Raw genomic sequence first — 27,150 nt, 5'->3', positions numbered from 1 at the left:
GGTCTGTTTCAAAAGCTGCAGGAAGGGACTTTATTCCCAGACCAGAAAATAACTGTTGGGGATGTTGAAATGCCTATATGTATCCTTGTGGACCCAGCCTACCCTTTAATGCCATGGCTCATGAAGCCGTACACAGGCAGCCTGGACAGTAGTCAGGAGCTGTTCAACTACAGGCTGAGCAAGTGCAGAATGGTGGTAGAATGTGCAATTGGACGTTTAAAGGCACGCTGGCGCAGTTTACTGACTCGCTTAGACCTCAGCGAAACCAATATTCCCACTGTTATTACTGCTTGCTGTGTGCTCCACAATCTCTGTGAGAGTAAGGGGGAGACGTTTATGGCGGGGTGGGAGGTTGAGGCAAAATCGCGTGGCTGCTGGTTACGCGCAGCCAGACACCAGGGCGGTTAGAAGAGCACAGGAGGGCGCGGTACGCATCAGAGAAGCTTTGAAAACCAGTTTCATGACTGGCCAGGCTACGGTGTGAAAGTTCTGTTTGTTTCTCCTTGATGAAACCCCCCGCCCCTTGGTTCACTCTACTTCCCTGTAAGCTAACCACCCTCCCCTCCTCCCTTCGATCACCGCTTGCAGAGGCAATAAAGTCATTGTTGCTTCACATTCATGCATTCTTTATTCATTCATCACACAAATAGGGGGATGACTACCAAAGTAGCCCAGGAGGGGTGGTGGAGAAGGGAAGGAAAATGCCACACAGCACTTTAAAAGTTTACAACTTTAAAATTTATTGAATGCCAGCCTTCTGTTTTTTGGGCAATCCTCTGTGGTGGAGTGGCTGGTTGGCCGGAGGCCCCCCACTCCACCACAATCTTGGCCGTCTGGGTGTGGAGGCTATGGAACTTGGGGAGGAGGGCGGTTGGTTACACAGGGGCTGTAGTGGCAATCTGTGCTCCAGCTGCCTTTGCTGCAGCTCAACCATACACTGGAGCACACTGGTTTGATCCTCCAGCAGCCTCAGCATTGAATCCTGCCTCCTCTCATCACGCTGCCGCCACATTTGAGCTTCAGCCCTCTCTTCAGCCCACCACTTACTCTCTTCAGCCCGCCACTTACTCTCTTCAGCCTGCCACCTCTCCTCCCAGTCATTTTGTGCTTTCCTGCACTCTGACATTATTTGCCTCCACGCATTCATCTGTGCTCTGTCAGTGTGGGAGGACAGCATGAGCTCAGAGAACATTTCATCACGAGTGCGTTTTTTTTTCTTTCTAATCTTCACTAGCCTCTGGGAAGGAGAAGATCCTGTGATCATTGAAACACATGCAGCTTGTGGAGAAAAAAAAAGGGACAGCGGTATTTAAAAAGACACATTTTATAAAACAGTGGCTACACTCTTTCAGGGTAAACCTTGCTGTTAACGTTACATACATAGCACATGTGCTTTCATTACAAGGTCACATTTTGCCTCCCCCCACCGCGTGGCTACCCCCTCAACCTTCCCCCCTCCCTGTGGCTAACAGCGGGGAACATTTCTGTTCAGCCACAGACAAACAGCCCAGCAGGAACGGGCACCTCTGAGTGTCCCCTGAAGAAAAGCACCCTATTTCAACCAGGTGACCATGAATGATATCTCACTCTCCTGAGGATAACACAGAGAGATAAAGAACGGATGTTGTTTGAACGCCAGCAAACATACACTGCAATGCTTTGTTGTACAATGATTCCCGAGTACGTGTTACTGGTCTGGAGTGGTAAAGTGTCCTACCATGGAGGACGCAATAAGGCTGCCCTCCCCAGAAACCTTTTGCAAAGGCTTTGGGAGTACATCCAGGAGAGCCGCAAATGCCAGGGCAAATTAATCATTAAACATGCTTGCTTTTAAACCATGTATAGTATTTTAAAAGGTACACTCACCAGAGGTCCCTTCTCCACCTGGCGGGTCCAGGAGGCAGCCTTGGGTGGGTTCGGGGGGTACTGGCTCCAGGTCCTGGGTGAGAAACAGTTCCTGGCTGTCGGGAAAACCGGTTTCTCCGCTTGCTTGCTGTGAGCTATCTACAACCTCATCATCATCTTCTTCTTCTTCCCCGAAACCTGCTTCCGTGTTGCCTCCATCTCCATTGAAGGAGTCAAACAACACGGCTGGGGTAGTGGTGGCTGAACCCCCTAAAATGGCATGCAGCTCATCATAGAAGCGGCATGTTTGGGGCTCTGACCCGGAGCGGCTGTTCGCCTCTCTGGTTTTCTGATAGGCTTGCCTCAGCTCCTTAAGTTTCATGTGGCACTGCTTCGGGTCCCTGTTATGGCCTCTGTCCTTCATGCCCTGGGAGATTTTGACAAAGGTTTTGGCATTTCGAAAACTGGAACGGAGTTCTGATAGCATGGATTCCTCTCCCCATACAGCAATCAGATCATGTACCTCCCGTTCAGTCCATGCTGGAGCTCTTTTGCGATTCTGGGACTCCATCACGGTCACCTCTGCTGATGAGCTCTGCATGGTCATCTGCAGCTTGCCACGCTGGCCAAACAGGAAATGAGATTCAAAAGTTCGCGGTTCTTTTCCTGTCTACCTGGCCAGTGCATCTGAGTTGAGAATGCTGTCCAGAGCAGTCACAATGGAGCACTCTGGGATAGCTCCTGGAGGCCAATACCGTTGAATTGTGTCCACAGTACCCCAAATTCGACCCAGCAAGGCTGATTTAAGCGCTAATCCACTTGTCAGGGGTGGAGTAAGGAAATCGATTTTAAGAGCCCTTTAAGTCGAAATGAAGGGCTTCATCTTGTGGACGGGTGCAGGTTTACATCGATTTAACGCTGCTAAATTCGACCTAAAGTCCTAGTGTAGACCAGGGCTCAGTTAGGGTGGTTAAAGATGATTTGGCACCACAGGGTTTAAAGTCAAAAGCAGAGTTAACAGACTACCTTTAGAGACTGGAGCTGGGACTTGGTCCTGGGGGAGTGGAGAGAAAGAAAGGAAGAGAGGAAAAAAAAGTTTCAAAGTGCAAAATGGTAGAGTTTGCAGGAGCAGGTAACAACCCCCACTCTTCTCCCAAAGCCAGAATAAGAACCTGGGGATAAGGGTTCCCAACTGTTTCAACACAGGGAGCCTACTCTTGGCTCAGAGCTAACTAAGTTCTTTTCTTCCTTTCCTTCTTCTTTTTCTCGGTTTACTTAATTTGCTGCTGGTAGCCTATACTTTAAACTGACCTGACCGGCTTAATTGGTTTCTTTCCACCTCTTCCCCCTCCTCTCCCCCTGCCTTTCCACACTTTTGTTTTTCTGAAGTTTTAATGGAGGGTACTTTGGATACTTACATGAAATGTTTTTGGTTATTTTGGACAAAGTATGACAGAGGTCTGCTATATTCCACTGGAATTTTTGGAGTAAAAGATCCATGGGCATCCATGGAGACAAATGTTTTACTGCTTTTTTGAACAGTCTCAAGGTAAAGACAGCACAGGTTAAGGCAGCTGTGTGGCAATAATTGTACTTGGTGGCTAAGTTGTTACAGACAAATTGCACCACCTTAAAGAACTAAATGTAGGAGTAAGTGATTTAAAGAAGTGAGTGAAAAGTTAAAAGTAGCTTTTGCAAAAATTAATACAGGGTTTGAAGGAAAGTAAACATTTGGGAGTTGTGGAAATGGTAAAAGGTAACTGTTGTGAAGATGTTAAAACAGTAACAGATGTGGTGTTACAAGAAGGAAGTTTTTGTTTAATGATAAAACCCAGTTATGTAAATGTAACTGTATGTGCAAGTCTGTGCAGTCACATTGGATGGAAGCTTGGTAATTAAATTATCCAAGGGGGTCAGGTAGAGTGGCTACTACCACCACAATGCTTCTGTCCCCAGAAGCCTTTACAACTATTCTGAGGGAAAATGGGCCCTTTTCCCACAGAAATGGTATATAAGGGACTGCTGCAGGCAGCAGGCGGAGAGAGAATCTGATCAAAATTATTTGACTATAGTGATTTTAATTACATTCCTTTTGGGTAATGTAAGGGGTTTCTATTGAAACTTAACTTGGCTGCCCCTGGTTGTGTCTAGTTGTACAAGATGGGAGTGTAATCAGGGTACAGTTGTGTAAAAAAGAATAATCACAGTGCAAGGGATGTTAGGAAAAAGAGAATTTTGTGTGTGCACAGGTAAAAGGAAAAGGGGAAGAATGATGGGAACACTGAGACTTGGGGTGGCTCTTGGGGATCAGATTGTCGCTTTAGTGGGTGTGCATGAAAACTCTGTGGGCATGGGGGAGGCAGTTACACCTTGTGTAAAATTAATATGGCTAATATAATGTTATGGAGGTTAAACTATAGAAGGAATGTGCTTTCTCCCAGGATGTGTGCAGTGTATATTAGAGAAGGGGTAAAAGAAATGCAAACAAAACATGGTACTTAATTAAAATCCTATTAGGGCTCCAAAAGGAGCCACAATAGGTTGTGCTTTCTCTTTCAGATCTCTGTGTGTTTTGGAGCAGGAGATGAAAGTGGAAAGTAATCAGAACTCTAGTGGAAGTGGAATGTTTCCCTTTTAAGACAGTCTCTGAGCTGCTAATAGCTTTGGATCCAAAAGCAAGCCAGAAAGCCTCTGTGTAAATGCAAATTACCTAGCTGATGGGCACAAAGGAGCTGCAAATAATGAATACATCTGGTCAGCAACCAAGCTACTAGAAACTACTCAGATTATGGCCCTCCAGGAAAGGGAGGTGAAAAAAGAAGTCAAGCTTGAAAGTAAGGGGAACAGGTTAACCCTGAGGGGTGTGTGTGTGTGTGTGTACAGTGCTAAAATCTGAAGCTGTGTCTCAGCTGTTACCTGAGAATAAACTTAAAGCTTGGTACAGCAGAGAAACTATTGCAAACCTGGTCTGTTATACAAGAGGGGAAACTGAGGTACACCACCTCATGAATTTAATAAATGACCAGTGAGTGGGGTAATTCACTAGCCTGACTATAGAACAAAATAAGGACAGCCTGGAGGTAATTCTTCTGTTTTTTTCTGCAATTAGCAAGGAAATTTGTAAAAGGAAGTGGTATTATTAGTAAGCAATAATCTGTCCCCACTAGGGGGTGGTGGAAATTTTCTTTTGTTTTTTAAACACTCTACAAGCAAGCTGGTGCCAGCAGAAAAATAATCCAGAATACCATGGATCTATGTGTTGTGGTGTTTGTCTTGTCTTGTTGCTAGCATTGTTGTGTTTCAATAAACAAAAAACCTCATGACATGGGTGGGGGATGGCTTCAAAAGGCTGACCTTGGGGGGAAATGTGTATGGGAATGCAAAATGCTCAACTAGGAGGCCAGCACCTGTGTAATAGCTACCATGTTACCTGGAAATGGAATGGCAACTAAGGTGGTCCCCACAAGCCCTATGGAAATAATGAGAAGGGGAGGAGCTTACTGGGAGTCAATGGAGGGGTATGCGAAATGGTGTAAATCAAGAGAAGATGGTTGGATGTGCTCCTCTCCTATGACTATGGGGAAGCAGGATCAATGGCCTTATGGAAAGGGGTGGACAATTGAGTGTACTGTGTATGAGGTGTTTTGCTGGGAATGTACGTATTACTAGGGGCACAATTACACCAGCCCATAACCAAACTACACACATCTACACGCTGCTATCTGAACTTTGGTGCACAAATGGATCTGTAAATCTTATTGCTGTAAATAACCAAACCAGGGCATACTGCCTGATTCCATACCAAGTAGTTAAGCTGGTTTGAACAATAACCCATTTCTCTGTAAACATTCAATGGACTTATGATATAGACAAAAGCACGCAAAACCTGCAGGGGCAGCTTGTTGCAACTGCCAGCAACTGGCCACATAAGATTGTGACCCTGTCGAAGGAGGAGAGGCAGTGTTTTGGTGGTGGCTCGAATGTTGGACCACACTGTAGTGGTCAGGACTCGGTGTTGCTGTGGATTTTGTATTGTTAACTGTACTTGTGTTACGTTGCATATGGAGATAACCTATAAGTAATGTAGTAAGTTCTCCACACCCTACAGTGTACTAGACAAGCCGGACCCAACCTTCTCAGGCCCATTGTAATGGGAAGTCTGGAACACTAATTGGAATAGGTTTGGTATGCCCAAACGAGAGAAGGTGCAGGGCACGGTACTACACAAGGGGCAGTGGGACAGATGGAGCAATGACGCATTCCGCCTTGATGCCTGGCTATATCAGGAAGTGTGTCGCCATATGTCCTATGCTTTTCCAGGGATACCTGGGCAGGAGAATCCCAAAAGAAAAAGAAAAAAAAAGGGTGGAGTGTTAGGATGTAGATATGCAGGCCTGTCTATAAAGGCCTATACTCTAAGAATTTAGATGTATTCTTATCACTTAACTAGTTATAAAGGTATAAAAGAAAGAATCAAAATCACTGTCTGCCGGTGTAAGGGCCTTCTCTTGCTGCAACAGTCTGAGGCCCTGTTCTTAGGCTAAAGCCTTTGGCTAAGCAGCAGAGGCAGCCATAAGCTGGGAAGCGAACGGTCACATCCTCACATTCCAAACTAGTCACATTGAAAGAAGGTGCTACTGGGCTGTTAGGAATACAATCCTGTCCTAATAATGCCTATCACCTCCAGAGAAAGGGAAGTGCCTAGAAGATGTAAAAGGAAACTTAGTTTGATAGCATCCTGTCTGTCAAGAACTCACTTATCAATAGATGGGAAGTGAAATCCTCATTTCTGTGTTGTTCTATCATTGTAGTCCCCATTTCCCGATTGTTTGTCTGTATAATCTCTGTCTGGAATTGTTTCTGTCTGCTGTATAATTAATTTTGCTGGGTGTAAACTAATTAAGGTGGTGGGATATAATTGATTAAATAACATATTGCAACATGATTAGGATTGGTTAGTTAAATTTCAGGAAAATAATTGGTTAAGGTATAGCTAAGCAAAACTCAAGTTTTACCATATAGTCTGCAGTCAATCAGGAAGTAAGGGGGGGGGGAATGGGAACAGGGAAATTGAAATCATGTTTTGCTAAGGGGAGGAATGGGAACAGGGACACAGGTAAGACTCTGTTGTGTCATAGCTGAGAAGGGGGACACTAAAAAAGGAAACTGGAATCATCCTTGCTGGAAGTTCACCCCAATAAACATCGAATTGTTTGCACCTTTGGACTTTGGGTATTGTTGCTCTCTGTTCATGCGAGAAGGAAGTGAGTGGGAGAAGGAATAAGCCCCCTAACACTGTTTACTGAAACCTTCTCTTCCTTTGAACAGCTGCTGAATATGTGTGTGTATCAACACATAAGTGAAAATGGATTCATTACTGTTTTATCACACTATCCAGGAATTTAGTAAAATATGATATTTTTACTTTAAAAATGAAAATTTGGAAACAGAAATAGGAAGAAAGTTAGACTGGTATGGCTGCAGAGTCCTTATCCAGACCTACAGCTACTTTTCTCTACATACAAGGTTTCTTTGGCAGTATTTTATTAGGTTAAAATTAGCTAGATCCGTGGTGGTCACATGCAGAATAAAACCTATAAAACTGTTTAGTCCCTGAGTACCTGATAGAGCCTGAGGAACTGCAAGCTTTTCTGGCCTTACAGGTTCAGGTGACGTCACAAATGTCTCAGCTGATATCACAGATTGCAGCAATATGTTGCTACAGAAGAGAATGTCAAGGTTGAAATGCTATATGCTGCTTAAACAGGATCCAGTTATAGGACTGCATCAAAATGGCTTCTGCAAGAAACCACAAAAGAGAAAGGGATAGAGACAGAGAAAAGGGCAGTGAGCTTTGTAGATCATATACAAATACATTCAGAACAGAAGTATGTGATGGAAATTGTTGGATCTAATTTATAAATGTTACATGAGTTACAATTATTATGAATGATTTGTATTGCAGTAAAACCTAGAGGCCCCAGTCAGGAATAGGGCTTCACTGGGCTAGGCACTATACAAACGCATGGTGAGATACATTCCCTGCCTTAAAGAGTTTTTAATCTAAACATACAATGAACAGACAAAGGGAGGAGTGTGGCACGGAACATACAAGCAAAGTGTTTAGGGTAACGATAGCTGCACATAGTTCATTTTTTTGCCCCCAAACAAGCAACATACAGAGGGTGAGGAAGAGAGGAACAATCAAAATATGTACATTTTTATAAACATATATATATTTGTTACGTATACATAATTATATACACAACAAGTACCATGGCATTTATTTTGTTGTTATCAGTGTTGTACATACTGATAAATACCTATACAGACACAAATTGTATATACTATAAGGTTGTGCATATCTTTCTTTAGGTTCGGTGATGGATCCAAATCCTGTTCAGCTTGGTTCTCCAGGCTTAAATGTCACCAAAAGCCCTTGATAAAAATGTGGCCTTCTACTTTGTCATACTGGTGGAGAGAATATATTTTAGTGCTCTCACTGTAGGTATAGATGTGTCTGTCACTTAGCAGAAAAATATATTTTCCTGTTTGTTTTCTGCAATCAGAAACTTAGCAGCTAAAAGAACCAAATAATATGTGGTATGACTAGGATCTGGGTCCTTGTGAATAGGATACTGAAATTCTATATGCAGTTATCTTTCCAGCGTTTCCCTCTCTTTACTTTTATACCCTGTTGTTGACTCTGAAAGAAAATGTAAGCAGCTGTTTCAATGTATATGTTTATTATATTATCTCCATTTCCAGGTGAGTGGCTCAAACAGGTTCGCTTTAACTGATTTTTAACACTAACATCATAAGCTCTTCTGCTGTTATAGGAATGAAGCAGGGTTGTGGATTTTTATTTGGGGGGGGTCCTGAATAATCAGGAAATTCCAGTGAGAGGAGCAGAATGTGTAGAGCGGGCCAGAATTACCATGACAACCATAGGCAAGAACCCAGAGAGAATCATAAAGAAATTACAGTTGAATTACAGTAAACTTCTCAGTTATTTTTTAACCACACAGTTATAAAGAAATATCTCCTTTGACCTAACATTGTGTGGTGTGGGGGCTTAGGAAGTGCAGCATTGCATGCAGTGTTGAAATTGCTTCATAAATGTGTACATGTAGCTTTTATCTAGATTTGCACATACAACCCTTATTAGTCATATTAAATATCAAATGTGAAACGCATCTCCTTTTCCAAATGACCACCATCCTCATTCAAACCTTTACTTCAGACACTCTCATCCATGAACCTTTTTAACAATAAATCCAACTATAAATTTAAAGGACATGTTGGAAAGCTTATAGGAAAAATGGGTCTTAAGAAAGGGCCAGAATGAAGATGGGGTGACCTGAATAATCTCAAGCGAAAAAACTACAGATTAACCATCAACTGGTTAACTGTATAATCTGTGAAAGTTAGATTGTAAATTCATGGAGCAGGGATTCACTTTCTTTTGTGTTTGTTCAGGGTCTAACATGGTGACAGTACTCAACAATTAATTAAAAAATATCATACACAGATACAGATATATTGGTTTCAAAGGCAGAGAGGCCGGATTAGGTTTTTGTTTTGTTTTAAATTAAGCATTCAAAACTGGAAGCATTAAAATAGGTATTTGACAAAGCACAAAGTTCCCAAAATATTGTTTTGTTTTTGTGTTTTATTTAAAATATCAGTCATGGTATGCTTTTGTTTGCAGAATTGCTCTTTATGTATACTTTGTCCACAGATGTATTCTTATATTTGATCTCTATAATGTTGTACTTATACCCCTGAGTTGTATAGCATGGTCTCACAAATAGAAAAGATATACTGTATTGTTCCATGATTTGATGTCATGCTTAGAATTCTCCTTGTTTTAACAGAATTGAATTTACTGTGCTTCACCAAGATGTCTTCAAAGGACCTAATTTTATTGCTATTGCAGAAACAGAAAGAGTAATGTGTTGAAAATTATACACATTAAATTGGATGTAAATTGCTGGTTAAAATATATGCCATCTATATGTTTTTCTTTATCTATATGTATAGATATACATACTCATTCATAGCCATACTTAAACTGTGTATAGCTGAGTGCTGTATTTATTTTAATCTTGGGAACTGTGATGAGCTGAGTTTCACGTTCAGGTTTTATATTGTCACCAAAATCTCTTAAAAAAGGAGCATTTCTTTCTTTTTGCATACATCAATCATACATAATGGAGTCTACATAATGGGTCCAATCCTGCTGAGCGCTGCAACTCCCAGTGACGTCAAGGAGATCTGATGGCATTTGGCAGCTTGCAGGATTGAGCTATAAATTAACTCATACCTGCCAACATCTGAAAACTACAAATAGGGATATTTACAGAAAGAAAGGGGCAGCCATTTAATTCTGTTGAAAAACACTGAAATGAAAGAGATTTCTGATGGGACAGAATGAGGGGAAAGGATTTCCCTTCTCTCTCTTCTCCTAGTCATCCCTCAAAAAATCCAAAGACAGACTTTCACAAATTGGGATAGTTTTCAGGTACATGTTAATCTTGTTCAAAACTGTTTGGAAGAGCAGTGTGCAATATCTCACCCTGTCCTTCAAACCATCGCTTCGTGCCCTTCAAGAGTTAACCTTTTCTAGAACATTTATTTCACCATCAAAAAAAACCCCAACCCTGCAGAGCTGAGAGGCTGCAGATCACAAGGCCATTCTGATAGCCTCCTGTCCCCATGGCAACAGCAACGGCATTTATCAGTTCCTTATGAGAGCAGGCACAGCAAATCTGCATTGCACATGGCAGCCTTCCAGCCTTTCAAATGAAAGAGCACTTTGAACTGCTGCCAAGTGTGGAAGGAGCAGAGCTGTCAGGACTACTTAATGCTGGCAGTTTGTACTTGGGAGCCTTTCAGTTCCCAGAATCCTTCAGCTATGGCAGCCTGCCAGGTACTTAGCGGAAGCTAAAAACTAACCCACAGACCATTCACTGCAGTGCACTCAAAATTTTCCACATGTACCATGTCACAAGTGCAGACTGTACAATGAAAGCAAACGCCTGCTGCTTGGGATTCTGATTTTATTAATAACCTAGGAAAAAGCAATTGCAGATTAGTTGGCTGACAGCAGTACAGTGTAGCCACTGTTTATAACTCTGAATGAGTGTGTCTCGAATGTATATTTCATCCTTCAGAAATAGGATCAACTTCAGACAACGGGGACTGCACAGCACAAATTTTGCACGCAGTACTGAAGTGTAGGAAGATCAGCATTAGCAGAGAAAGGAATTTTGTTATTTATGATAGAATACATGTTATATCCAGTGTCACCAAGTGCTGAAAAGTGAGAGATGGAAAAGAAAAAAAGTTGAGTAGCGGCTGGTAGATATTTTCTGCCCTTGCCTTCTGCATTTTGCTGACATTGTGAGAATCTCAGAAACTGGCTGATGAATGCAGCAGAGAGACATGGCTCTTGGTGGGTTTCCTTTCAATGGAGAGTTTTCATGAGAACTTCTTATTGTTTTGCATTGCCCAAGGCACAAGGGCTTCTATTGGCAGAAGAAACAAATTGGCACAGTTCTGCTTTTTTTTTTAATCTGCACTGAGATCAAGGGCAAGGGCTTCATTTTCCAGCACTAGTCATAAGCCTTTAGCACAAATAGAATGAAAATTGTCTGTCGCTCAGGCAGTTGGACAGGGTTCAGGAAAACTATGTCTGGCACTAATTCCAAAGTGGAGGTTTGCTTCAATCCACCACCATTAATTTCAGTAAACTGTTTTCACTAGTCTATATCGCACTGTTCAAGAACTGTTTATTACCTTTTATTATATTAATTTCTTTAGGAGAGTAGTGAAAACTGTAGTAGATACTATATATATATATATGTTTTACATTCCGATTTTTCACCTTTCCTTTTTTGTTCTCATATTTTGCTTTTTTTCTTATACTCCTGATTTAAAAAAAAGAAATCCATCATACCAAACATGAGACATAATATTCAAGTACCCCATAGGGGAAAAGAATGAGATGAGAAGCCCAAGAGCAAACACATCTCTACATATTTCGGAGCTTTACCACAGAACAACAAGGAAATGTGTGCTTCTTTCTCAGCTTGCAGCTATCTTGGGCTGCTGCTTGAAGACTTGACTTGATTCATCTAAGCAATACTGTCTAAAAGTAATACACTAAGACAGTTAATTTTGGCACCTGGTGTCCCTTAGGAATTTTACCGGCAGTCTTTGGGAAAAAAAAGTAAATTATATTTTTTTCTGTTTTCCTCCCATACCTCATCTCGACAGAAGACCAAATAAAAAGAAAAACTCCTTAACCTCCCCACCCTCGCCTATTCCCACCCTTGTCTTGTGCTCCTAAACATCATTCTTTCAATAGCACCGTGTTAATCAGCATTTATAACGAGGTCAGGGGTGTGTGTGTTTCACTTCTCTCAAATGGCCCATTTCCAGAGGGAATGGGAGATTATATTTTGTCAAATAGCTTAAAAGATTTGAGTTTTCCTGCTTGCTTGGTTGGTTTCTTCTTTTTCTAATTTGGCTTTCTCTCCTCCTCCTTCCCACCTCCCACTTCTTTTTTTTTTTTAAACACAGTAAAGTTTTGTTCAATTCTCAAGTGTTATTAATCACTGGTGGAGGCCAAAAGCAGGGATATTTTTCTTGGCAGCACGTTTTGATAAACAATCTGTATATGGGGTGGAGGGAAGGGGGAAGACTGTCTTGCTGGTAACTAAGCTAATGTTTGGCAGATTCTTAACTGTCATGAAAGTGCAAGTGGCTATCGGTGGGAATAGCCTTTAAAAAAACAGAATGTACCTATTCAGTTTATTCATTATTGTTGACTGTTTATTTTGTCCCCAGGATATAAGATGAATACATGATCCATGGATAAAATAAAAATAACAACGGTGGAGGACCCAGCCTCTGACCACTCCACATAAAATACACTCTCCAGCAGTCACAAGTCATTTGCAGAGCAAACAGAATTAATTATAGGTGTCTGATTTTGCACTGTAAAATTTGGCAAATACTGATGACCAGAAATCTGGGCTCACAGCTGTATGGAAACTGGTTGGAACGGATATAACAGAGGAGCCATGTATGCTTTGTGGGGAAGAAACTGGACCTTTGCGTGGTTTAGAAAAGTGATTTATTTTGTACACCCTGATCAGTCCTTGACATCATCATTAGCAGCAACAGGGCTCATAGGTAGAGGAACCTGTTAGAAAGCTCTGGCCTGTATTCCTGAATGTTACTGTGTGGGCAATAGTGCAGAAAATGGTAATATGACAAGAAAAAAGGAGGGGGAAAATCAGCAATAAAAAATCCCAGAGATAGCACATGGGAGGAAAATGTCACTTGAGAAAATGTGGCTATAGAATAAAGAGATAAATCATTGGTACCATTTACAAAAATAAAAATTAAGCAATGAAAATTCCTACCTAGTAGACTGAAAACAAGTCCTTCACTTTTCAAGAGGACCCAATAGCTGAAGAATTTTAGCACAGGGACTATAATCTGATGAGAAGAGTTAACTGAAATGATAAATAGAAACACATAGTTACAATGAATAAGAGTGTAATTAAGTGTTTTGATGCTTCCTGGCAGTTTATAGAAGAATACAGTGCTGTTTAACTTTTAATTTGACAAAATTCTGGAATTCCCTCCTCAAGTGTTTGTGATTTGATTTCACTAACACACTTCCCTGCACAGCCTGACTACTTTTCAGTGTTAATACAATTGTTTTAATAAAACCAGAAATTTTATTCTGAATTATTTTTGTTTGTATTTTACTATACAGGGGTCAATTTATGTAAACACACTCCCGATATTTCTTTTCCTTCCTGCTTCTTTTCTGCAGCTGTAGCTACTATTTTGACCACTGAGGGAAATGCCAATTCTATAGATGAGCTCCTAAGGAAGGAATAGTTTGCTTATGACTGCTGCATTGATTATGTGCAAAATAATTCACAAATAGAGCAGAATATCAACAAAGATTTAAACATATCCCTAGACTGACCATTTAGAACCAGATCTTCTATTCTAGAAGTGCATAGTTCATGTGGTCCTATTACTGCTGAAAACTTTGGGGTTGTACTGTATTGTGCATCATGAACAATGTTCTGGTGATCAGTAATTAATAATACTCTTGCCATGAGATTAATACTAATTCCAGTATTATAGAAGCTAATACACAAGAATGGCATGGAATAGAGACCAGTTAACTGGCTTTTAGTCAGGCACATATTACATTTGTTTTTATAGCTTCTTAATGGTGCATTGTACTCTCTACTTCCTATATCTTCTAATTGCATTTAGAAAGGTGCCTACTGGTTTGTATTCATTCAGTTGATATTTCCACTGATCATTTTGTTTCCTTCTCTAATATTAAAGCTTCACCTGTGCTCTTAATTAATGTTTTGGGTAAATAAAATGGGAAATAGGAATACAGCAAAAGGGGTTATTGGTCTCAGACTGTAACATTTATCCACCAACTAAAGGAAGAAGACGGTAGATTTTACTTCTGATAGTGAAAATTATATCCCCTGGTCTTTGGGGCTACTGGCAGGTCATAACTTCAGGTAATCTAAATAGAATCCGTAAAGCTGCATCTAAAGTGCTGATTGATTATTCTGACCAGAAAGAAATACATATGTATCAGTTAAAAGAAAAGGAGTACTTGTGGCACCTTAGAGACAACCAATTTATTTGATGAAGTGAGCTGTAGCTCACGAAAGCTTATGCTCAAATAAATTGGTTAGTCTCTAAGGTGCCACAAGTACTCTTTTTCTTTTTGCGAATACAGACTAACACGGCTGTTACTCTGAAACCTGTCATATGTATCAGTTGTTTGCTGCTTTAGCTCCTTCTCTCAGCTAATCTTCTGCCCTATTATTAAACAAGCTACTGTGTATTTTGTTTTCTGATTTTTGTTTTTGTTTGTTTGAACCAAATCAGTATCTTAATTGTTTGGATTCTTTCTTTTCCTCCTCCAAACGTAATTTTAATTCCAGGATTATTTCAGAGCTAAATAAACATCAGACTTGTTTGGTGTAAATCCAGGAAGACTGAGCTGGACTCCTTTTGTCCTACCACTAGCATGGTAAAGGACATGAAAGAAAGAAGGGAGGTGAGCAGAAAGGCACACTGCTACCCTTCCAGGACAAATGCAGCCATGGATTTTATCTTTGTCTGTTACATTGCCACCATTCAATCTATTTTCCTTTAACAGACTAGATTGATACTGACAACCTGTTCGTTTTGAAGGTGCCACGGCTGTGGCATTTATTTGCATTTACATTGCAGTTCTCTTCTTCAGTCAGTATTCCTGATATCACCATTGCTGCTAGCCATATTGTTGCAATGCTGGCATTTCATCCCTAAATGCTACTTGCATAATGGTACAGTACATGCTCATGACCAAAGTTTAAATAAAGGTTTAATCATGACTGAAAAACAAACGTATTTCCACAACTCTGTATCTCTTCAAGTAAAAGTAAAGGCAGTTCTGTTGGGTCACAGATGCTAATCTTCAATTTCTTTCTAGACACAAACTATAAAGGGAGTTGACAGCACCTGTAAATGGTTTTCTGAGGCTAGATTATATCTAAGGTGATGATTATTTACACCCTCTATAAAGACTGTTCTATTGAGGCAAGGAGTCTGCCTGTTACTGTGAGGTGAGTGTTACCAAAAAAGGACTTTATTGAAGAAGGATTCAGTGGAGCGAGGAGCCAGGATGAGGGGCGGTTCAAACACAGAGTGCCTTGTCATTTGTTGAGTCTGTATAACCCTGGGAATGAAATACAGTCAGGATATCCTAGAGTTCTGCATTCCCAGACACTCAAGATGAAGGGGAAAACTTCACCTCTCTCAATTTGAGTTTTTAAGGGCAGAGGTGACCTTTTCCCATAGCCCAGTTCTCCTCATATGAAGATCAACACAGCAGTAAAAAGGATAGAAGAGCTGACCTTCTAGTATGAATCAGAGAGAACATGCTTGTTTAGTCAAGTGAAGTCATATTAATGTAGAAATCCTACATCCTTCACTAAATCACTTTTGCTGTAAGCAGACTTTCACTTTAACTAGCTTTCCAGCTGTCTTGCTTGAATCTTGCTTCTGTGAAGCCTCTATCACAGGGGTAGGCAACCTATGGCATGCGTGCCAAAGGCGGCACGTGAGCTGATTTTCAGTGGCACTCACACTGCCCAGGTCCTGGCCACCGGTTCCGGGGGGGGGGGGAGGTTGGGGGCTCTGCATTTTAATTTAATTTTAAATTAAGCTTCTTAAACATTTTAAAAACCTTATTTACTTTACATACAACAATAGTTTAGTTATATATTATAGACTTATAGAAAGAGACCTAAAAATGTTAAAATGTATTATTGGCACATGAAACCTTAAATTAGAGTGATTAAATGAAGACTTGGCACACCACTTTTGAAAGGTTGCTGACCCCTGCTCTATCTTGTCCACAATTTAGTTATGAAATTCCTAACTGTGAAATCCACTTTCCCTTGAGATCATCTCCTTCAGAAAATTTGCATAGAGGAGACTCAAATAATTCAAGGACTTTTCTGGTGCCTCTGTAAGCTTTCCCTTTTTAAAAATAGTCACTTTGTCAAAATTGATTCTCTTATTATATTTTATCTGCTCCTGCCACTTCTGTAACTTTTTATAGTGTGCATTTCTTCAAGCTTTCTCTTAAAAAATAAGAGATTATATAAATATAATTATTACATTAACTTTGCCTTCTTTATAGATTATCAGCAGACATACTGAGATGTTTTAGACAATTAGTGAATTGAGAAGTATTGGTGATTTGAAGGGAATATATTTATTTAAAGAAATATCACCAAAGTGTGAAATATGAACAGAGTACAATATAAATTGATTGATTTTATATAGCCATTGTTATAATCAACATATAAAGTGGTAAATTGCTAATGCTGTATATATGCCCATGTATATATAGGGGAAAGTGGCACTATGCCATGGAAATCAGAACTGCCTTTACAGGACAGAGAGAAAAATCAAATGGCAATTTTTTTCAATATTTTTGCTCAATAAGGGAGAGAGTTGAATAAATATTAATATAAAGGAATAGGTTATCCAACATAACCAGCTGAAATATCCTACAGCTTCACTGAGTGTAACAATATTTTCCCTTGTGAATGTTGACTCACACTGGGTAGCTAGTTACATTGTATGAGCTGGAATATGAGTGAGTGACGCAATGCTGTTTGCAGTATGCAGAGGAATACTTGCAAGTTTCTTAGTAATCAAGTCCCAACAGTGAAAGTTTATTATTCTTTGGGAGTGGACAGCAATTTCATTGTCTGCAAAAACAGAAACTGACTGCAGTGAGAATAAAAATGGGTTATCCACAGCCCCTCCTTCTGAGCATGGGCACTGGCGTGCACAACAGGGAGGGGGAGGGAAACGATTCAGGTTTCAGAATCGCAATTTAGAAAGTAAAAGGTATTTTCTGTTAGTCAAACGAACCCACAACTAATTTGCATTAACGTAGGCTGCTTTGAATATTACGCTTGTTACTACTTTAATGCAAACGTATCAAGGCTATGTAAAAGAAAAACGAAAGCCTTGAATTCTCACAGCGCTGGGGAAATCCTATGTCCCTTAGCATTAGTGAGATGATATCACACCGATTACTCACCTGCTTGCCCTTACACCCCTGCGCAATGCACAGCGCGATGTTTCTCAGTTCAATCTTAAACACTCACCAAATAGGGCTCATTTAAACACAACAAAAGTGGAAGAGCTCCTGATGTATTAATGGGATTATTGAAATCATGTCATTCTGTCATTAGGATCATTGAAAAAACGAAATCAGATAAAGATTGCAAACATGGTTAGTTTGGGAACCTTGCACGTTTGCTTTAGCAGCCGGACTGCATGTAAAACCCACCAAAAGACTTGGTGGCAGGAAGTTGTGCAATTGCCAGGGAGTCTAAATGGAGTGATTCGTAGCTAAACTCCTGAAAACGAGACATTTGAATTTAAAAAGCCCAGCCAGGAAAAAAAATTATTATTCTGCATGTGCTTCCTGGCTGTGCTTTCGTTTTGGAGACGCTGCCATGAGGAGGAGGGAGAGGGAGCGATCTTGTGTTTAAGTTTCCAAACATAGCCCTTGGTATGTCTCTCCCTTTCATTTCCAGCGGTAACTTGCATCGCTTCAGCTGTTGTACACACAAGAAGGGAGGAAACGGGCAGAATGCCGAGCATGCGCAATTTCAGAGCAACAAGTGGGCTCCAGGTCCATAGACAGAGGAAGTGGGGGGAGGGGGAAGAAGCTGATCAGTGCTCGAAAGGGGAACTGCAGAGGGGGGAGGGGGAGAGAGGGAGGGGGAAGAGGAGAGAGCATGGCGGTGACGTGAGGGCTCCACCCAGGTGGCATCTGAGCTGGGGAAAGAGAAGGAGGGAGGAAAAGAGGGGGGAGAGCAGGGGGAGGAGGGGCAGAGCCGGGCTTGGAACGCAGAGTAGCACACAGTGACACTCAGGATTCCAAATTCGAATTCCGAGGAGCGATCGAGGATGTGAGTGTGGAGCAGGCGGCGCCGCTCGCCATGCTGCTGCCGCCGTGACGAGTCGCCGCCGCTGCCCTCGGGCTGCTCCCTCATCTTGTGCGCCTAGCACTTGGGAAAGTCGCCAGGGCTCCCGGGACCGAACAGCTCCTTGTGGTCCCCTCTCTAACCAGCGGATCAGCAGGTAGCTGAGTTCGAGCTCATAAGACATCAGCTGCGAATAGAAAGGGGACCCCCATCTTCCACCGTGCACCTCCCTCCTTTCTCGGAGGAGGAGCAGCGGAGAGCAAGACAACGCAGGGAAACAGAAGCGGCTCGAAGGCGACCCCCCACCCCCATCAGAACAGTAGAAGAGATCCCCCAGCCCAAGGGCAACAGTGTCAGCACCAGGTAGAAGAAGCCCCGTCCATCAGCCACAGTGAGTGAAAAGCTAGACGACCCCGGCCCAAAGGGGCAATAGCACCAGGTCTGAGAGTCCCCCTCTTCAGTACCAGTAGGGGGTGGTAGACGCAGCGATACCCCTCTCCCACCCCCACCCCTTCCGCAGCAGCAGGCAGCTCCAGCAGCCAGCTCCACCATGTCCGCTGCGCAGGTGTCCTCGTCTCGGAGACAGTCATGCTACCTCTGCGACCTGCCCCGCATGCCCTGGGCCATGATCTGGGACTTCACAGAGCCCGTGTGCCGGGGCTGCGTGAACTACGAGGGTGCCGACCGCATAGAATTTGTGATCGAGACTGCCCGGCAGCTGAAGAGGGCGCATGGCTGCTTCCAGGACGGCCGTTCCCCAGGCCCCCCGCCTCCTGTCGGGGTCAAGGCTGTGCCGCTCTCAGCCAAAGAAGCGGCCGCGGCGGCCCAACAGCAGCTCAACCATGTGGACGCCTCCTCCAAAGGAGCTTCTGCTGGGCTTCCCCAGTCCAGTCTGGACCGCTACGGACTCAGTGCCGCTGCAGCCGAGCAGCGCAGCCGCTTTGAATATCCACCGCCCCCGGGAAGCCTGGGCAGCAGCCACGCTGCCCGCCTGCCCAACGGGCTGGGCGGCCCCAATGGTTTCCCTAAGCCGCCTGAGGACGGCCCCCCAGAGTTGAACCGCCAGAGCCCCAATTCATCATCCTCTTCCTCCTCCTCCCGCCGCGGGGCACACGGGGGCCTCGTGCCCGGCCTCCCCCCGGGGGCTAGCGGGGCCCAGATGAACGTGCCGCCCAACCTGCTTCCACAGACTTTACTCAACGGCCCCACAGCTTCTGGCGTGGCGCTACCTCCACCGCACGGGGGGCTGAGCGGCCGTGGCGGGGGGCCCCCAGCTTCCTCCGCCTCTTCCCAAGGGGGCACATGCGGCGGTGGGGGTGGCAGCGGCTCGTCCTCCGAGGCCTGCGGGAAGCGACCAGGTTCGGTGTCCAGCAGCGATCAGGAGCGGGAGCTAAAGGAGAAGCAGCGCAACGCGGAGGCGCTGGCCGAGCTGAGCGAGAGTCTGCGGAACAGGGCCGAGGAGTGGGCCAGCAAGCCCAAGATCGTGCGGGACACGCTCCTTACCCTGGCCGGCTGCACCCCCTACGAGGTGCGCTTCAAGAAGGACCACGCACTTCTCGGCCGCGTCTTCGCCTTCGATGCAGTCTCTAAGCCGGGCATGGACTATGAGCTGAAGCTCTTCATTGAGTACCCGAGCGGCTCAGGCACTGTCTTCTCCAGCGCCTCGGGGGTGGCCAAGCAGATGTACCAGGACTGCATGAAGGACTTTGGCCGCGGCCTCTCCTCCGGCTTCAAGTACTTGGAGTACGAGAAGAAACACGGCTCCGGCGACTGGCGGCTCCTGGGCGACCTGCTGCCTGAGTCTGTGCGTTTCTTCAAGGAGCTGGTGGGCGCGGATATGTTGCCTCAGCCCTACCTGGACGCTAGCTGCCCCATGCTCCCCACTGCCCTGGTGAGCCTGCCCCGGGGGGGAGCTGGAGTCGGCGGGGCGCAGGGGGCCGGGGCAGCCTCCAGGGGCCCCGGGGGAGGCGGCGGCGGCGGGGGAATGCGCAAAAGGAAGGCGTCCCCGGAGCCCTCGGACTCGGCCGAGGGGGCCCTGAAGCTGAGTGACGAGCAGCAGCGGCAGCAGTGGATGGCCAGCCAGAGCGAAGCGCTTAAACTCACCATGTCGGCTGGGGGCTTCGGGGCGGTGCACGGAGGGGGGCCCCCACCCCCACCTCCGCCGCCTCTGGGGCCTCACTCCAACCGGACCACCCCGCCCGAGTCGGCCCCTCAAAACGGACAGTCCCCCATGGCCGCGCTCATGTCGGTGGCCGACACACTGGGCACTGCCCACTCGCCCAAGGATGGCAGCTCGGTTCACTCCACCACTTCCACCCGCAGGAACAGCAGCAGCCCGGTGTCCCCGGCCTCAGTGCCGGGCCAGCGTCGCTTGGCTTCCCGCAACGGGGACATGAACCTGCAGGTGGCCCCTCCTCCCCCCCCCAGTGCCCACCCTGGTATGGACCAAGTGCACCCCCAAAACATTCCAGATTCCCCCATGGCCAATAGCGGGCCCCTGTGCTGCACCATTTGCCACGAACGCTTGGAGGACACCCACTTCGTCCAGTGTCCGTCTGTGCCCAGCCACAAGTTCTGCTTCCCCTGCTCCAGAGAGAGCATCAAGGCCCAAGGGGCAACTGGCGAGGTCTATTGCCCCAGTGGAGAGAAGTGCCCCCTAGTAGGTTCCAATGTGCCTTGGGCATTTATGCAGGGCGAGATCGCTACCATTTTAGCTGGGGACGTTAAAGTGAAAAAGGAGAGAGACCCTTAAAGATAGGAAATCAAACTCCTTCAGCCTCCTGAAGATGTAGAATTGTGAATATAACAAACTGCAAAAGTTAGTCTTATGTATAGACATTATTTTCGTCGTATGTTTCTATATTTTGAAACAAAGGTATGTACTCTTCTTCATTTGAAGGATAGAGCTGGTTTTTGTTAAACAGAATATTCTATTGTTTGGTTATTCCATAATACCTGTTCTCATTTCTTTGGCAGTGTGTTGGCTAGGTACAAAGTTAATAGCCCTTAGCGATTACCTGCTGCTGGTGTGTATTTTTGTAAATGTATGCACTTCTTGAAAAAAGAAAAAACGCAAAAAAATACAAAAAAAATATTTTTTTTTTTGCCAAGGCCAGTGTTGATGCCTAAAAAAAAAAAATTGCTACAAAAATGGTGACAGCTTATGTTTTACGAGCCCTGAGTGTTAGTCTTTCACTTTATTTCTTTTTTTGTTTTTTGTTTGCAAACGGTGCGGGTGGTTTGGGGGGTGTTTTTTGTTGCAAGTTTGTAAGGAAAATGTTTCAGTTTGTTTCTATTGATCTGAACGTTTTTAATCTTCATGTGTTTTTTGTTTTTGCTTTATTGATGCACGGATGCTTTTGAACAGTAGAGCAAAATGCTGTACATGGAAAACATGCTCTGTTTGTCCTTTATACATTTCTGTAGTTAACAGAACACTGTAATGTGCCTTGGAGCTTAGTAAATTGTAATAAATTCAATTGATATTAATACTTCTTGAGTAGCAAGTTTTATTTTTCTCAGAGCTTGGGCAACAGATGCAAAACATGTTGCCTTTTAAAAAGTCTGTTTAATCCAAAAGCTTGCATTTCATTCTGATAATTGTGGCATTTGTACACACACTCGCATATATGTATGATGATGTTATCAAACCTATCTAGATCTTGGCTCTGTGCCTGTTTACATTTCACCTTTAATGTTGCAGTAACAGTTGCTGACTAAGCATTTTCTGTTTACTTTTTCTGCATCTCATTTCCCCCCTAAAGCTTTCCAGCTGCAAAGTGTCTTTACACTCGATGCATCCTTTGCATGTACAATTTAATGAGGACTGAAATCTTAGAAAAATTCAACCTTCTTTTATGCAAAAGTCCAGCATTGTGGCTAATAACTTTAGAAAATTTAAAAAGTGTTCATTGAAGCTTGGCAATGATAATGGACTCTGGATAATGCACGACTATGTAATTGAGCTCAGCACAAAAAGGACAGCTAACAATTTATGCAGTTTGTGCTGCACTTGAGTATAGCTAATGCCTCTAGTAACTGGATTTTTATTTTGTTTTGATGAATATTTGATGAAAACTAAGTTGGTAGGGCAGTTCAGGGTTTGTGGTGTCCCCTCCCCCCTCAGGTGGAGAATGATTACTAACTGCTCTGCATTAAAATCTGTTCTTACTGGCAATGGGCAAATGTGATTGTTCATCTTATTAACTTTTTAAAGTGACATTTGCATTTTCTGGAGATGAGGGGTGGGGCATTGGAATACCTATTAGGTGGTCAACAGGCAAAGTAAATACACAGGCCTCTTCCTGGCTAGAAAATGCAAACAAACCTAGTGCGAACTTTGTCCTCTTTGTGAGGCAAATGGGAGGAAGGATAGAAAATCTTAAACAAAAACATCAGCATAAGTCCCTTTGCAGTATCATTAACAGAACAGAGAGGTATCCCTAGGGCATTGTGTCATAGGTTGTGAGCAGTGAGTTTCATTGAACGTTGGGGACCTTGGAAAAAAACACTCTGATGTGAAGAGGCACTTTTAACAGTCTGGTTGGCATTTGGCCTTGTATCTGGTTGCTGCTAATAATAAACTTGGTTTCTATTCCTGGTAGAAGTGATAAATGAAATGGTGGAAGCCTTAAGTCTATGGTCTTTTTGTGTGCATTATGCATCCTTACTCTTTTTTGTAGCTACAGTCTCCTGCTACTTTGTGGTTTCCTTTCCTACCTGCTTTGAGACTCATCCCTTGGTATTATTATACTCATGTTTTAAGGAAATGACCTTGTATTTTTTTTAATCATGGACCAAGTGTTGTATTGTTGCTTATGAATCTCATAACCCATTCCTCTGAGGTAATTAACTTGGGCTAATAATGCACAACAGAAGGTTCTGAGTTAATTATTGAATACAAACTACACATTTTAAAAAATGTGGACTTATATTGATAGTATTTTTAAGTGTATATTTTTGAACATGGAGCTACCACATAGGATTTTATTCCCCAGTCAGAGATAGCGGGATTAAAATGATGTTTTATTGACTGTCCAACAAGGTTTTTACCTACTGCAAATGCATGAAGTTTCTGTTTAACACATAATAAGAATAAAGTAATATTAATGTGTGGATTTTAACCCACCATTAAAACATAAAACACTGCTGGTGATTCGGCATTTAACCATGTCACAGAAACTAGAATATCCTGATTTAACTGAATATATAAGTAGAGCAACTTTTGTAATATTCCAATCAGTCATTAATTATAGAAAACTCTGTTTTGGTGGATTTAGGTAATTGAAAGGAACTATAGCTAAGTATTCTCCAAAAGCTTTTGTTGTTATTTAGTATTTTTTAAAATAACAATCAGTTTTCAAGGAATGCCAGTCTGATTTTTAGCAGACAAGGGAAAGGTGAAAGACAGTAGACATGTATGGAAAATAAGCTTGAAGTGAATTGTAATACTGTAGTTAATTAAAGTTAACCATAGCTAGAAGGCATTTGTTGTATGGAGGGTTGGTTTTTTATTTTTTTGTGTGACCATGTGACCTTTTCTTTTACTGTGACCCATTAAGCAGCCAGTCTGGGCATATCAGCCTGCGTTTGTTTGATCCCACTCCATCAGCTTTTTTCTTTTTGAAGATGTCCACAAGCTGTAATCTTTTGGGGGGGGTTCAGTTATAGAGATTTAGTTGATTTGTATATATTTTGAGTGTCATTTTCTCCTTAGGATTTGTCAGTTAAAACCTAATCGTTGCTGAAATTTGTGATTATAAATATTATGTACTCGGTTCTCTAGGTTTTCATTTTTCTAATCTCTCTTTTTTTATTTAAAAGAGGGAAGTATTTAAACTTTTTTGCAAACAGCTTTTCAAAAATAGATTATTTTGGCCATTACCTTAAGCAGATTTGGACCTTTAGTTGCTAAGAAATGGGGCAGAATAAGCATGGCAGGGGGTATTTTTTAAAAACTTGGCAGCTCTTTCTTAGCTAGAGATTTATATGTTTGAACAAAACTTAACACAATTGTAGCAAAGGGGATGGGTTATATATGTTGAAAATGTTGCACAGTTTGATTAGGAGCTGTGATCATAGCAACCTTGGCAAGTCTTATTTAAAACAAATCTTTTTTATCTTTGTGGTGATTTTTTTTTTAGCAGTGTTATGCACACAAACATGATCCTGGCTTCACTCAACATTTTAGCCCCAAACTGGTCATATGTGCCTTTGTTTTGAAATGACAGTCTCTTTAAACTCACACTGGCTGGCAACATACCTTTGAAAACGTGTAGTAGTCACTGGATAGACGTTGTCTTTGCTTCTTTTGGTGTCTTATAACTAAGCAGAAATGTTCTTCACCTCAAGGAAAGGGCTTTGTCTCTTTGGAGGTCTGAGATTCACAACTGTACTACTATGTAGTGGTTGATGTGCAGTTCTTGCCATTTTCTTTTTGCTGGTATGCAGCCATTCTCCATTCACAGTAGGGTGGTTTATGTTGTGCCTTAGCAGCCTCTCTCTGTGCCAAAGTGACACATCCTGTAAATTTTCAGTAGAGTATTGAACTGTCAATGTAATGCCGACTCTTATAAGGCTATTCTTGAAGTAGAACAGCTTCCCCCTTGGCTTTCAGCCATCAGAACCCATTACGGTATGCATCTTCTACCAAAAACACTGTACATATTCCCTAATATTCATTCCCTGGAGGAGGAGAGGATGTGACTATACCCTCCAAAATAAAAGGAAAATTACATGTTTTAAAATATTATCAGTGTTGGTATAAATTGCATAAGGATATTGGTCTTTTGCATAAGGTCTTTGGACATTTTATAATGAGATTTCATTCGACAATTCATCCCATGCATTTAGAATTGCTAATAAAAAGAACATTTGGAGGGAATGGAGCTGTCTGCATTGTAATATGAAAGCAATTGCAGATGTAATTTTTTCCCTGTTTGTCTTTAAAATTAAAAATGCATGTCTGTAGTGATGCTGTTTCACAACTATTTTTCTCAGAGGAAAGTGGCTCTCTCTACACGTGTTTGACATGAGAATGTAACAATACAGCCTAAACCCACATTCCTTACCTTCCACGTAGGGTTTTGTAGGAATCAAACTCTCTCTTGGTGAACATTGTTTTTTACCCCATTAAAAGAATAATGAGAGATTGTATGTTATTTAAAATTTCTGCTAGCAAACCCACCACTCCCTGTCAGCCATCCACAGAATTAAAAACAACAACAACCAGTCCACAGAGAGAGAAAAGCAAAGGGGATCAGTTAGATAAGTGGAGGAGGTGTAGAGGGGGACACTTGCTACAAGCCTGTCCAAGATGATTTTCAGAGAGGTTGAATGGGCTAGATTACCTGGTGCCAGCTAGTTTATAGGTAACTATATTGTACAGTCCAGCTAGCTTCCTGGCTTTTTGAAATGGAGCTTGTTTGATTTCTTTTGCTGATGGTGGCTGCAGCAGCCAAAGAAATGTGAGTGTCTCATACACACATACAAGCCTGCTGACTGGGTGATATTGCATTCTTCCTGCTGCTGTGTGGATTGCCTTCCCATTGCGCCCTTCTAAGGTTATTTGAAGGGGGGGGGTAAGGGTGAGGAGGGTCAAGCTTCTTACATTTCAGCTGAGTTGGCATCAGATCAGAACCCTTCCCTTCAAGCCAAACGTAGCTAAATCATATTCTCTGTTGGTTTTATGCCCTTTCACCAAGAAAGCTCAAAAAGTTGTTTGCTGCTACTCTCCATGTTAGGTTAAGAATGGTTTCTTAGAAGGAAAATAACTATCCTTTCCCTCTTCTGATGTTTTTTTCCCATTGTTTCCCTCTCTTAAAAGAGAGCTAGAGCAAAAGCTGTGTTTTCTCCCCAGCTATGAATATTCTGTGAGTAAATACCTGGAACTGTTAGGGGGATTGGCTAGCTCAAGGCTGGTTTATTTTCTTGCTAAAGAGAAAGGAACTTTGCTTTGTTTAGCTCTGCTGTGAATAAAGGTTCAGGCTGGAAACCCCACCCCAGTTTCTTGCTGCAGCAGCAGCTCTGTTCTTGGCTGCTTTGCAGAGGCAAAACCCTGGGAGAGGCGGCACTGGAATGCCATGGCATGTGAACACAGATGGAATTAACTCCAGTTGACTGGGCCCCGGACTAGACAGTCATGTGACACTCCCACCCCCCACCCCCTGCCCTGTGCAGAGAGGATTGGAATGGGGGATGTGGAACATGTCTGTGCAGCTTCAAGGAGCCGAGCAGAATTCCCCACTGTCATCCTCCTCCTCCCCTCCCTGCAGGCTGCCAGACCGAGGACTGTTTACAGTTTTGCTATTGTTCAAGTAACCTACAAGTGGATTTGCATGGAAGCAGATTGGGAGGGGATGGGGTGGGATTTATTAGTAGAGGCTAAACTCCTCAGGATTACTGTTAGGTTGAGAGATTCTCAATGGGACTGATCCCTGTGTGTGCTCTGTGGGGTGAAGGAGTTTAAATCTCCTTTTCTGCAAGTAGGTGAAGGGGTGGCTATATGAAGCAGAGGAAGGCAGGGTACAGCTGGCTGGAGGGAAGGAGCTTCACCTTGGCTTAAACTGTAACTCTCCACTCAGAGCATGCAGCTCCTGGCAGCTACACTCATTCCAAAGCCTTGACTCAGAGTTATCTGCACGCTGGGTAATAATCAGAATTACAGGAGGAATGTGCAGAGAAAGCAGCCATGGTGGAAGCTTAGGGCACTATTTCCTCCGTCTTTTTGGGCAAACAACCA

At 42.9% G+C, this 27,150-nt stretch overlaps 2 protein-coding genes across 3 annotated transcripts; one reads left to right on the top strand and one right to left on the bottom strand.

Moving 5' to 3' along the window:
• Positions 1-715: 715 nt before the first annotated feature.
• Positions 716-18,280, bottom strand: LOC125639080 (uncharacterized). 2 transcript variants are annotated; one of them, XM_048855578.2, is made up of 4 exons: positions 13,281-18,280; positions 7,467-7,644; positions 1,867-6,171; positions 716-1,278 (listed from the first exon to the last, which is right to left on the bottom strand). In XM_048855578.2, exons 3-4 carry the CDS (start codon positions 2,450-2,452, stop codon positions 740-742), a joined length of 1,125 nt encoding a protein of 374 aa, XP_048711535.2. In that variant the 5' UTR covers positions 2,453-6,171; positions 7,467-7,644; positions 13,281-18,280; the 3' UTR covers positions 716-739. The 2 variants fall into 2 exon arrangements, with proteins under 2 accessions (XP_048711535.2, XP_048711534.2); XM_048855577.2 differs by having other exon boundaries at positions 1,867-2,899.
• Positions 18,281-18,342: 62 nt separating this feature from the next.
• On the top strand, positions 18,343-21,901 carry IRF2BPL (interferon regulatory factor 2 binding protein like). Its single transcript, XM_048855557.2, has one exon. The coding sequence runs from the start codon at positions 18,961-18,963 to the stop codon at positions 21,160-21,162; it is 2,202 nt and encodes a 733-aa protein (XP_048711514.1). The 5' UTR covers positions 18,343-18,960; the 3' UTR covers positions 21,163-21,901.
• The last annotated feature ends 5,249 nt before the right edge of the window (positions 21,902-27,150 follow it).

Source organism: Caretta caretta, chromosome 6 (assembly GCF_965140235.1).
Source record: "Caretta caretta isolate rCarCar2 chromosome 6, rCarCar1.hap1, whole genome shotgun sequence".
Lineage (NCBI taxonomy): Eukaryota > Metazoa > Chordata > Testudines > Cheloniidae > Caretta > Caretta caretta.
The sequence above is the reverse complement of the archived record's forward strand: the minus strand, read 5'-3'. Positions and strand labels throughout refer to the sequence as shown.

Bases quoted from the DNA above. Each gene is read 5' to 3' on its own strand.
- LOC125639080 (XM_048855578.2), bottom strand. From the start codon at position 2,452: ATGACCATGCAGAGCTCATCAGCAGAGGTGACCGTGATGGAGTCCCAG. The intron at 1,279-1,866 runs GTGAGTGTACCT...TTTCTCCACAAG, and splicing joins AGGTGGAGAAGGGACCTCTG to CTGCATGTGTTTCAATGATC.
- IRF2BPL (XM_048855557.2), top strand. From the start codon at position 18,961: ATGTCCGCTGCGCAGGTGTCCTCGTCTCGGAGACAGTCATGCTACCTC.